At 37.3% G+C, this 13507-nt stretch overlaps 1 protein-coding gene across 6 annotated transcripts in view; it reads right to left on the reverse strand.

The window, feature by feature from the left end:
* Window positions 1-13507, reverse strand: part of Spock3 (SPARC (osteonectin), cwcv and kazal like domains proteoglycan 3) — a 362591-nt gene that overhangs the window by 17945 nt on the left and 331139 nt on the right. For 5 of the 6 annotated variants that reach the window (XM_038326916.1, XM_038326913.1, XM_038326911.1 and 2 more), the window contains one exon: window positions 1646-1765. The exons of the other annotated variant lie outside the window; for it this stretch is intronic. In XM_038326916.1, the coding sequence (XP_038182844.1) occupies window positions 1646-1765 (120 nt within the window). The remainder of the gene's footprint in view (window positions 1-1645; window positions 1766-13507) is intronic. 6 annotated transcript variants of the gene reach the window in all.

The raw sequence follows: 13507 nt of genomic DNA on the forward strand, positions 1-13507 counted from the left end.
AAGGACGTTGAGCCTATAGTTTGCGATTTTAGAGAAGTAAATAATAAGGTGAATCCAAAGAAAAACATATAAAGATCCTCCTGGAAATTGAAAGCAGACAAGATTGGAGGCAAAAGTTGGGAGCATGGGGGTGGGGATGAGATAGGGGGAAGGAGAGAGGGGGCCAGAGAAGGGAGAAGGAAAGGATTGGAAAGAGATTCGGGGAGTGGGATGGTTGAGATGGAGGAAGGGCAGATATGGAATAAGGAAGAAGATATCTTAATTAAGGGAACCATTTCAGGGTTGGCAAGAGACTTGGCTTTAGAGGGGATCCTGGGTGTCCAAAGGATGTCCCCAGTTAGGTCCTTGGAAAATAGAGGAGAGGGTGCCTGTACTGGCCTTGTCCCATAGCCACACTGATGAATATCTTGAATATCACCATAAAACTTTCATCAGGCGATGGAAATATCTACTGGATACTATGTGCCTGTAGGCTGAAGATGAATGCCCTAATGTTACAAAAGAATTTTGGCTGACTGTCCAAACAGTGCTCTGTCAATTGTAGAGTTTTGGAAGTTGCTTACAATGCACTTCCTGTTTACTTAGGTAATATTATATCCTTCTAGAGATTTTGATGGAGTTGAAGAATATATAGTTACAGTTTTCTCTAGTTATAATAAAATATAAAGTAGATATAAATATTGTAACTTTAATTCTTGCTTGATAACCATTTTGTTGTATGTTAAAGTAAAAAAACCTTTTTTCATATTTAGACAGAAAAGGGAAGGTGATGTGGGATTCCCCTCTGTATTTTGTGAATACTTTTGTTTAACAAAGAAGCTACTTTGGGCCTATTGCAGCGCTGAGTAAGGCAAGGCAGGAGTTCCATGCAGATAGAGGAGAAAAGAGTAGGTGGAGTCAGTGAGTAGCAATGAAGTCACCACAGGAGACAGACGCTGGATGGAACCTCACAGGAAGGCCACAATGATGTGGCAAAACACAGATTAATAGAAATGGGTTAATTTAAGATATAAGAGCTAGCCAATAAGTGTGAGCTAATAGGACAAGCAGTATTGTAATAGTACAGTTTCTTTGTGGTTATTTCAGGTCTGGGCAGCTGGGAAACAAACAGTCTCTGCCTACAACTGACTTTCATGAATTTATATCCATTTCACACAGGACTAAATGAAACATGTCATCAAAATCCAAATAAATCTACTTATGATCTCTAAGTAGTAACAAAATCCTTTATTTTATATCCTCCTATATATAGAGGTGTGGAATTCCTTCTTTAATTCCTTCTTAATTTTTAAAGTATCCTGCTAAGCAGCCCTTGGGGCCTTGAACTCGTACTCCTTCCACAGTCTCAGGATGCTATTGATTTCACCATGTACCACCATGGCAGGTAATATTTCTGTGCTTCAGTTCTGACTAGAACTTCAACACTCTGAAGACACAAGCCCATTCCTAAGTCAAAGTGACCTAAAGGCTTTATTTTATTTCCTTATATACTACTGTAGAAGGCCTTTGAAACAATGTGCTGAATTTTTGTTTATCATATGGGTGAAGGATAAATGTTACCAAATGAGCTTATTCTTAGAAGTTCACTGGATATATGTCAACTTCTTCAAAAAAAACGAGCTTTATCCAATCTTAAAAATCTTACTGCTTCTCTCAGGCCTCAGCAGAGCTTTGGTCTTCTTATTTTGGCTCCCACTCTCATGAAGGGCCTTGAACCAGTCACGAAGTCTGTTGGCCACTTCTCTGAATTCCAGGTCACTGCAGGCTAAAGACAGAGAATAGGTGTTTAATAATAATACAGATTTAGCAGGATACTCATTAGATTCCTGTTGAAACGTTCAACTTCCCATTTTTCCTCATGGGCTACAAAAGTTGTGTCTGTTCCTTTAAAAGGGGGCTGTATCTCATCTTTATAGGTGTTCTGGCCATCCACACATTTGACTGAAAAAATACTCCTTCGCTGTGAAGAAACACGGTCCTGCCCAAAGTCAGACCAAGTCTTCAATTCTTTCCACCTTCTGTCTCTCTGCCGCTGCTTTGTAGTTAATATAACATATAGTGCAGAAACCCTGGAAAGGTTCTGGAGCCTTAACCCCTAGCTAGCCACTCTCACACTTTACCCCAGGTCCCCATGGTCCTGCATTATAACAAATTTCTGTCAGGAAGCCTTTTCTTTCTTTTTTCTTTCCTTATTTTTCTGGGTTTTCAACACAGAGTTTCCTTGTAGCTTTTGAGACTGTCCCGAACTAGCTCTTGTAGACCAGGCTGGCCTTAAACTCACAGAGATCTGTCTGCCTCTGCCTCCCAAGTGCTAGGATTAAAGGTGTGCACCATCGCTCTGAGGAAGACTTTTAGACTGTCTAGAGAAATGTTGTGGAGAAAGCAAAATAGTTACTGTCTCTGAGATTATTTTTAAATTGTAAATCAAGAGTCATTTCTTTTTTGGGGTATAAAACTTTGAATTACATTGTCTTTTTCTGCAACTTAATATTTACTATATGATTCTGGAATATGCATATAGCAATTTCATGCTAACAAAATATGTATTAATTCATGATTTTAAACACTATGGCTATTTAAGGTAATATTCTAAATTTTCAAAACTTTTCTTTTCTCAAGAAATTTTGTTTTACTTGAGATACTGTTTTGTTCATTAAGTAATAGCTGGTATTTTTAACATCTGAAACAAGTATGCAAAGTTTGTTTTATGCAGAAGCAAGAAATATCATTTAGACACATTTTATTCAGATTTATTTCTTCAATGTTGACTTTAGTTGACCTTTTCTACAAAGCTTCCAGATGCCAATTCCTTATTGAGGAGTCTGATCTCACAAACAGATCATTATATTACTTTATCCTTCCTCAGAACTCTGGGACACAGTTCAGCTCATTACACAATTGCATTTCACTCATGTTAATATCCTAATCTTGTATATAAATGTTTTCCTCATAGAATCTTGTCTCTTAATGTTCCCCAGAAGTTGTACATTGTTTCCTCCTGATGTCCTGGATCTTTACAAACTGTTAAGTTTCATCCGGGCCCCTTGGATAGAACCTTTTCTGAGGCATTCAAAATGATACTCTACTCATCAGCCATATATCAGCTTGTAGCACGTACCAAGAGATCAACACCCCCAGACTCTTAAAAGCAGTCAAATGGGCCATCAAAATTATTTTTACTTCTTGCTACTTTAGACATTGTCTTCTGGACTTATAACTAAAATAGCTGGACGGAAGCCTTCTTTGCATCAATAAACCTATCTGTCTCACTAGCTTAGATCAGCTCAACACCTTTCAGGGACAGCTCAACTCCCTCACTGGTGTGGTACTGCAAGAGCAACAGTATAAGATCTGAGTGCTGCTAAGGATGAGTGTTGAGCCCTTCTGGAACAGTGCTGCTTCCAGGCAACAAATCCCAACTGGTTTGAAATCAGACACAGGGATCCAACAAATTCCTTCTGTTTCCTTTCCACTCTGGCTCTTCTCAATCACTCTTTCCTCCTTGTTATTTCATACTATGTTTTTAACCCTGTCTTTTAATTGTTTTACTTACTGAACTTCACACTATATCAAAACGCAGTGTTTCATGGAAGCTCTCCCAATTGCCCTCATTCTACAGCAACTCCATTTCATCCCAATATATGTGCAAACAGAAATTTTAGATGCTTTGGAGAGAACCTGGCTTAAAGAGACCTTTTCTCTGCAGACCGGATATAATTCTTTATATAAGTTCTCTCTTTTTCTCCTGCCCCATCTCCATTGGTGCTCTTTAGCTCTCTTCTAGTTTTGCTAGCTTATTTTAGTGCAACATCCTGGCAATAGGCAAGTCATTGTCACCCTGACCATTTTATCTCACTGGCCCCTTCTCTCTTTCCCACCTCAGCTCCCATTCATTCCTCAGCTTTCCTGGGATATATCTCAGTTTAATCTGTTACCAAATCATCTGCTTTCATCCCTCTATAATTATTTGCCATGTCTCTCCAGGAACTCTGGATGACAATCAGCTGATCATCACAACTGATAAGACTCCCTGACCCTGCTGCATGCCCATCGGAACCCTTCTTCAATGGAGCCAGAACTCTCCTCTCTGAAAAGACATTTCTCCAAAGAAAATGGCTATGACACCCCTGGCCTACAATTTTTCTTTATATCTTCTCAGAACTAGGAATGAGAGCTTCCTGCTGAAAGATTATATTTCTTAGCTTCCATTGTAGATTAAGGATGTCCTTTCAGTCCTTAGAAGGGGCTGCATCACTTTTTCCCCATAAGTGTTTTGTCATTCTTTAGATGTGATAAAATGCTCCCTTACCATGAATAAGCAAAGTCTCACCTAAAGTTAGGTGAAGCCTCTTTTCTTTTAGCCTTTTGTCTTTCTTACACTACATTTAAAATAATCTAACAATCAACCCCAGTCTTCAAATTGTTCCTTATGTTTGAAGGAGAAAAAAAGTCATGAGTAAAAATAAAATTGGAGTGGTTTTTTAATGATGGTTTAGTTTTTTCCAAAGATAAAAATAAACATGTGCTTTAAATTGCATAATGTAACAAATTGATAATAAGATTTTTTACACTGTGTTTATTTCACTAGAACTTGACTACCTTTCATCACAGAAATAACACTTGGGGAAGATTATTAATTTTAGCATCATATAGACTGAGTCTTAAATCTAACTAATGACTGAAACACACAAAGATGGAAGGCAATCTGATTAAAGGATGGCTTGACTATTCAAGTATAGTGTTTTGCACTAATTAAATCATTCACTATATGTAAGTCAATAAATATAATCCACCATATAAACAGTCTGAAAGACAAAAATTACATGATCATCACATTAGATGCAGAAAAGGCCTTTGAAAAATTCTAACACCTATACAGAAAGAAAGACTTCAGGAGAGATTAAGATTACAGGGTACATACATTAAAATAATAGGGGATGCTTTTAAGCCTATCAATTTAATGGAGAGAACAAATCAATTCCACCAAAATCAGGAACAAGGTAAGGCTGTCATTGCTTTCATTATAATCTTAGCTAGAACAACTGAAGGAGATTGTGAGAATTCAAGTAGAAAAAGGAAGATTCAAAGAACCTCTAATTGCAGACGATATGACTACATACATGGGGAGCCTAAAAATTCATCAAGGAAACTCCTACAGCTCAAAAACACTTGGCAAAGTACTTGGTACCAAGTTAACACACAAAATCGGTAGCCTTTCTATATACAATGACATTATTTTCCAAAAACATTAGAAGAATCTATATAGAACAAATACTTAGCACACTGTACAAAACTCTACTCCCAATGGATCAAGGATCTCAACAGGAGGCCAGATACATTGAATATGATGGAATAAAAATAGAGAACAGTCTAAAACTCATTGGCACCATACAGGACTTTCTGAACCCCAATAGCGAAAATACTGAGAATAGCAATTAATAAAATGAACCCTGGACATAGAGAAACCATGCTTTCACACAAGCCTCAAAAGAAGGACAAAATATCGTGAAGTGACACTACAATGGAAGTGAAAGACTTATAAAATAAAAATTTAAGAAAATGAAAAAATAAATCAAGAAAGATATCAAAGATAAAAAGAACTTTAATGCTCATGGCTCTGTAGAATTAGTATACTAAAAGTGGCCATCCCATCAAAAACAATCTACAGATTCAATGCAACCCTTACCAAAGTTAAAACAAGTAGAGAACAGCCTGGAACTCATTGCAGCAGACAGGAATTTCTGAATACTAATAGCACAAATACTAAAAATGGCAATTAATAAAAGGAACCCCATGACATAGAAAATCTTATGTATAAAAAAATGACACCATCATTTAGACAGAGGCAGTTAAATAATGGGAAATGATGTTTTACCAACTCTAAACCTTATAGAGGACTAATATCCCAAAATATGTAAATTATAGAAAAACTGGGCATCAATATAACTAATAACTCAATTAAAATTGGGGTACAAATCTAAATGGAGAATTCTCAAGAGAGAAAACTCAAATACCTAAGAGGCTCTTAAATAAATCTTCAACATCCTTAGTCATCATGGGAATGTATATTGAAACTATTTTGAAATTTTATCTTACCTCTGTCAGAATATCTGAGATCAATATAACAAGTGGCAGCACATGCTGGTGAGGATGTGGAATAAGGAGAATCCTTATCCACTGGTGCTGAGAGTGCAAAGTTGTACAGCCACTATGGAAGTCAGTGTAGTGTCCCTCAGGAAGATGAGTATAGATCTACCTCAACATCCAACTGTACCACTCATGAGCATATACACAAAGGATGCTTCATCCTACTATAGCAACTCGCAACCACATTCATTGCTGTTCTGCCCATAATAGCCAGAAATTAGAAACAGTATGTATGTCTTTCCATAGATGAATGGATATAGAACATGTGTTTAAAAGATGAAATTCACTGGTGAATGGAAGGAGTTAGGAAAAAGAAATCATCCTGAGTGTTGTAAGCCAAACCCCCAAAGAGAAATATGGATTTTACTTTTATGTTGATGTTAACAGTCTAGTCTTCCATGCACAGGCTGCAAGTTATATAAACTACAGAGGTTAGTTATAGAGTAAGGAATTAGGGTGACGGATGGATCCGCTCGAAAGGGAAAGTAGAATAGGTAGTTATGGAAAGTACACTGACTGGAACAGGAGTATCAAACAAAAAGGCGAAGGAAATAGTAAACAGGGAAATATGGGGAGGGACAACTACAACTGAGGCCCACCTGTGGGTTTGTACGAAAACTTAATATAGCACAATCTTTCAAAAATAAAGACATTTGTGAAGATGATCTCAATGAAATATCCAAATAATGTGGTAAATTGACTCCTTCTCTACATCTCTTACAATGAAATGTAGACTCTAGATCCAGGAATGGGTTACACCTAATAGAGGTGTTAGTCAAAGGGACAAGAAAACACCAAACAACTTGGGCTATTGCAGAGGCTATTGGTTTCTCTCCTCAAACTGATGATGTGTTCTAATCCTGAAGACAACAAATGCAGAACCTATTGAATATGGAGAATCTGAGCTACTGTCTACCTATAGCCTTCACTCATACTAATTAGTATTCATGGTATTAGAAGGTACTTGGCTCTTTACCAAAGGAGAAAGGCAAATACCAAACTAGCTACAATCCCTTTGATTTACAATGCTAATCTGACCGCAGCATGTGCTATTTTCATGGTGGCACAATGCATTTGGGAATAACCAACCAATAACTGATTTGATATAAGTCCCATTCCATGTCATGGAACCCATTCCAACACAAGTGACCAAGAGTAAATGTATTAGAGACTTAGGGAAATCCAAACACTACTGTTCTGTTAAGAGAACACACTGATAAGATGACTCCTAAAGACATTCTGCTAGCCCCATAGATCAATGACTTATTCAGCCATCAAAGAAGTTTCTTGTGTACTAGATGAGAATATATACAAAGACCCACAACGAGACAATGCAGACCATGAGAGCTCTTGGAATGCTCTGTCCTTAATGAGAGGTCTCCATCAAATCCCTCCCCTCAGCAGTCTAGAAACGCTGGAAGGGATGGAAGAAAGTTCCTAATAGCCAGAGGGGATGGCGGATATTTAGAAAACAAGTTTTTTTAAACACAGCAGGATGGATACATAGACACTCACAGAGACTATGGCAGCATGTGCAGAGCCTACAAGGGTCCTGATGGTCTCCTGGGCTGAAAGTGGAAGTGGACACAAGCATACATCCCTAACCCAAAAGTTGACTCCTAATGATAACGAACTGCAAATGAAAAATTAGCTTTCTTCATCATTGTCTCACGGGGTATTCAAACCACTCTTAAGGCTAGGCCCCATGCACTGCAGTAGATAGCCTAAACAAACTCAATTCTATGGTATTTTGGAGGGTTATTTTTTTTGTTAGTCTCATAGTGCTTTGTTTGAAGAATATTTTTGTCTGTAGGTCTTTTGCTTATACATTATGATTTCTGATGTTGTGGCTTTATGGAATTTCTGTGTATGTTTGTCTGCATACATGTGTGCTCTTTGGGCTTTTCCTTTGATTCTTTATCCTTCCCTTTCCTTGTTTTTTTATCTACTTAAATTTATTTGTATTGATTTTATTATTATTTTAGATGTTTGTATGTTTTCTATTCAGATAGAGACAGCAAGAAAAGATGTGAACTTGGGTTGGTGTGGACATTGAGAGGATCTGGGAAGAGTTGGGATAAAGGGTCCATAATCCAAATATATTATATGAAAAACTTCTATGTTTAATAATAAATTAACTATAAAAATTAAATATGTTTTAATTTTGAATACAGGTATAAAATACAGAAGGAATAGAGCTATATTATCTGACAGAAACACTGTAAAGTATCTTTAAAATTCTGTTATGCTTACCTTATAAAAAGTAAACACTAAGGATTCTTGGACAGACTAGAATGGTAGATCACTTGTTAAAAGCTAAATAAGTGAAACATTAGCAAACGAGTATTTTGAATGAACCTTTACTTTACCTTTGCTTTTCATGTTACTTAGCAACAATTATTGCTCAAAAATAATCAACATAGGATCTGGACATTTCTGGCACCCTCTCCTCAGCTGCCCAAGGAACTAGCTGGGGGTGTCTTCCTGGACACCTGGGAACCCCTCTAGAGTCAAGTCTCTGCCAACCCTAGAATGGCTCCCTTAACTAAGATATATAATTCCTTGTTCCCATATCCACCCTTCCTATATCCCAACCCTCCTATTCCCCCAAGCTCTTCCCATCCTCCACTTCACACTTTTCTCTCCCCATCCCCCATCCCCCCATCCCACCCCACCCCCATGTTCCCATTTTTTGTCCGGCAATCTTGTCTACTTCCAATATCCAGGAGGATAACTATATGTTTTTCTTTGGGTTCACCTTCTTATATAACTTCTCTAGGATTTTTTACGAATTATAGGCTCAATGTCCTTTATTTATGGCTAGAAACCAATTATGAGTGAGTACATCCCATGTTCATCTTTTTGGGCCTGGGTTACCTTGCTCAGGATGGTGTTTCCTATTTCCATCCATTTGCATGCAAAATTCAAGATGTCATTGTTTTTTACCGCCGAGTAGTACTCTAATATGTATATATTCCACACTTTCTTCATCCATTCTTCCACTGAAGGGCATCTAGGTTGTTTCCAGGTTCTGGCTATTACAAATAATGCTGCTATAAACATAGTTGAACAAATGCTTTTGTAATACTTATGAATATCTTGCATATCACCATAGAACCTTCACCTGGCATTGGATGGAGAAAATGGCAGAGCCCCACATAGGAGCACCAGACTGAGCTCTCAAGTTCCTGATGAGGAGCAAAAGGAGGGAGATCATGAGCAAGGAAGCCAGGACTGCGAGGAGTGCTTTTACCCATTGAGACGGTGGGACAGATCTAACGGGAGACCACCAAGTCCAGTCGGAATGGGACTGATGGAACAGGGGACCAAACCGGACTCTCTGAATGTGGCTGATGGCGGAGGAGGACTGAGAAACAAAGGACAATGGCAATGAACATGAACTCTACAGCATGTACAGGCTCACTGTGAGCCTTGTCAGTTTGGTTGCTCACCTTCCTGGACTTAGGGGGAGCTGGGAGGACCTTGGACTTAACATAGTGAAGGGAACCCTGATGGCTCTTTGTCTTTGGAGAGGGGTGGAGTGGGGGTATGGGTGGGAGGGAGGGGAGGGAAGGGGGAGGAGGAGGGGAGGAGATGGAAATCTTGAAAAATTAAAATTAATAAAACAAAACAAAACAAAAAACAACAAAAAACAAAACAAAAAAACAAAAAAAGATTTGAATAACAATAAAAAAATAATAATCAACATACTGAGTAGTAACACAATAAAATCCTTGACTAATACTAAAAAATGGTATTCAATTCAGTAACTGTATTGCCATGTTTTGAAAATACAAGAACCTTCTATTATTTTTAGAGGCTGCTACAACAAATATTTTTTTCCTTCTCTTATAAAAGGCATAGTTTTCTTTCCCAAGGAGGCCTGAATCCTAATAATGCCCTTCTTCCTCTCCTTTTTAAAACTGAAAATAGATTTTTTTTCATGCAATATATTTTGGTTATGTTTTTAACCCCTTCATCTCCTCTCAGGTCTTCCTCATCTATCTAACTCTGTGCTTTCTTTCTCTCTCTCTTATAAACTAAACATGCAAATAAAATATACAAATAAGTCCTGATAGAACAAAACAATCCATCAGAAAAACAAAGCAGAACAAAAACCACCAAAGAAACAGCAGAAGCATATACACATGCATAGAGAAATAGCCACACAGAAAGACCATAAAAACATAAAATTGGAAAACAAAAGACGAGTAAGGAAAAACAACAACATAAAACCCACCCACCCAACCAACCAAACAAAAACAGAAAACAGCCAAAGCATCCTTGGATGTGGGATGCCCTTTTGTATTCTGTGAATATGTTATATTGCCGTTGGTTAATAAAGAAGATGATTTGGCCATTAGCCACGAAAGCTGAGCGAAGAGACAGGGCAAAAGACACAAATCAGAATATTGTAGTGACATTTCAGACTGCTACAGCTGACAAAGATTCTGTATCCTTCTGAAGAGAAAAATGCAAAATAGAAATGTCCAATTACTAAAGATAAGAAACAAAGAAGTGTTCAGAGGTTTTTTCATAAGTACATTCTTGAAATGTGGAAAATTGCTTCATCTTTCCAAGAACAACTCAATCAGAAAAATCAATGAGGAGAATAATATAAGGAAAATTTTTTACACATAAAATATCCACAAATACCACTTCCTGTATAAACTTTTCTGAGGAAACTCAGGGAAACATAATAAGCCAGAGACAAATATTAGAATGAGGAAAGATAAGGCATATAAGGAAAAAATGTGTAGGAGTAGTGGGGGAATGCAGAAAGAGGCAGTGCTCAAGGGTATATGACATGCCAGCTGCTGGGACAGAACGTAGTAGGAACTAAGCTTTGCACAAAGTCATAGTTGTGTCTTAATTCAGGGAAGACAATGTAGAGGCCATTTGAATGCATGAATCTCACATGTTAATGCTGAGTGATGATGTAAGAGATTACCATTTATCCTTATGTAAATATTTGTCCAATGCCCTGCTATGTCTCCTTTGTGTCTTGCTATGGTCATTTGCATTTTGACACACAAGGAAGCAGAAGAAAGTTTAAACATTACAGAACAGAGAAAATTATCTATGTACGCATGCCTTTTATTCCTCCAGAATGGTGAAACACAAGTAATAAAAGTTCAGAAATTGGGATTCAACCCAAAGATCCAAAAAGCAAAACAGCCAGTCACTGGTCTTATCTCGACCTTGGTCTGAAACGGTAATCCTGCCTCCTGGAATCTCAGGAGAAAATTGTGTGTGAGAGCTGTCTTCCCAGTTTTATATTCTTCTCTAGGGCTGGGATTAAAGCCATGCACCACCATCATTAAAAGCTTGTACCGACCAGTTACTATGGCAACTAGCATGGCTACTGGGATTAAAGGTGTGTGTCATTATGGCTACTGAGATTAAAGGTGTGTGTTACTATAATCTGGTCTGTAAGGCTGACCAGTGGAACTGTCTTACTTTCAGATCTTTGGGTAATCTTTATTTGTTAAAATACATTTGAAATGCCACTACATTTTTTCTTGTTGTCTAAAATAAAAAAGAAGGCTATAACAAATATAACAAAACTGTATACAATAATTACAATTACTATATACAATTTATATAGACAATAAATACATCAATAATGTCTAGTCCATTTGCATTTAACAAATTCAGAGGAAATATTTCATATCTATCCTATCTTGGTGAGTCCAAAGTCTTATACCTAATTTACTTTCTATCATAAATTGCTTTCTGTGTCTGGTAATCTGTAACGATGACTATCTAATCATCAACTCCCTCAGAGACCCAAGAAGGAATTACATTAACTGAGTAAGCAGGGAGCATGAGAAAGTGACTTCTAAAAATGTGAGTAATGATTGAAACAACTGGATTCCTGGAGAGTCACCCAAAGTTTCAATTTGGGACATTCATCTTTGGCCTACAGGCGTAGCATATTCAACAGACATTTCTGTGAAGCAGAATATTTTGTGTCCTCCTTGTCTAAATAGGACAGCATAATGTCAACAGTCGAGGCAGGGGCATTTTTTCCCCAGTGGCTTACTTTTGCCATAAAGAAAGTAAATTCCATGCGGAGTTTCTTCGGTGCCCATTATCTTCTCTGAAGTAGTTTGGTGCTGCCAGGAGCAGACGTGTCTCATTGTAATAAAAAAGAAGAACCTATGATATCAAAGCATCTTTTTTTTTCCTTTTTTTTTTTTTTTTAAGATTTCCATCTCCTCCCCCTTCCCTCCCCTCCCTTCCACCCATACCCCCACTCCACCCCTCTCCAAGACAAAGAGCCATCAGGGTTCCCTTCACTATGTTAAGTCCAAGGTCCTCCCAGCTCCCCCTAAGTCCAGGAAGGTGAGCAACCAAACTGACAAGGCTCACAGTGAGCCTGTACATGCTGTAGAGTTCATGTTCATTGCCGTTGTCCTTGGTTTCTCAGTCCTCCTCCGCCATCAGCCACATTCAGAGAGTCCGGTTTGGTCCCCTGTTCCTTAAATGCCATATTCTGTATATCTCTGAAGTTTTGAAGATGACCTATCTCAATTATATCTTTGTTTGACCTTGGAAACATACCTAATGTGACTACAAGTTCATTATACTAGGTGATTAATTCATAACCTATATTTCTTCATTATCCTAAGAAGCTGTTAATATTAATTTTAAAAGACAAGAAATTTACATTACATTGTTAAATGAGCTGTATAGGTACAATACCTTGAACAAGATTAGAAATGCATGTACAATATGTTTTTAAAAATTAATCTCAAATTTTGTATCATTAGACAAAATTTTCATACAATACACAAAATTAAAACCAATGTAAAACATTTAAAACTAATAGTTGCTTTTAAAAACTAGATTCAACAATCTACCATTCTATCTTATCATCTTTATATGCTTTTTTACTTTTTTTTTTAGTTTTTTCTTCCCAAAGAAGAGCCCTGAGATTAAAAAATTTCCACCTCAACCCCCAACCCTCTACCAGTTATAATCAGCCCCTCTTTTATTTCCCTAAGCCTGAAGGTAAACTTTGTTGGGAGAGGGGGTGTTGTCTTCTCAAATTAATTCCAGCTGTCATGGGGGCGATGTTCAGGTCTACTTTTATTTAGAATTGGAAAACTTGGCTTGTGGAGGGCTATTTTACCACTCACCTTTTTCTCTTTGATCGTAGTATATACCTTTGCTAATATTATAAATTAATGTATTCTTTAAAACATCTTTCTGAATTTTTACAAATAATGTATCATACTCCCAATGCAACAACTCTATTGTCAATAATGCATTACACCAGTCAGTACACACATGCAAAATATTCCTTTCAACTGTTCAATATTATTTATTCAACGGATTAGAATAGTACATTTGT

This window comes from Arvicola amphibius, chromosome 4 (genome assembly GCF_903992535.2).
Source record: "Arvicola amphibius chromosome 4, mArvAmp1.2, whole genome shotgun sequence".
NCBI classification, from domain to species: domain Eukaryota; kingdom Metazoa; phylum Chordata; class Mammalia; order Rodentia; family Cricetidae; genus Arvicola; species Arvicola amphibius.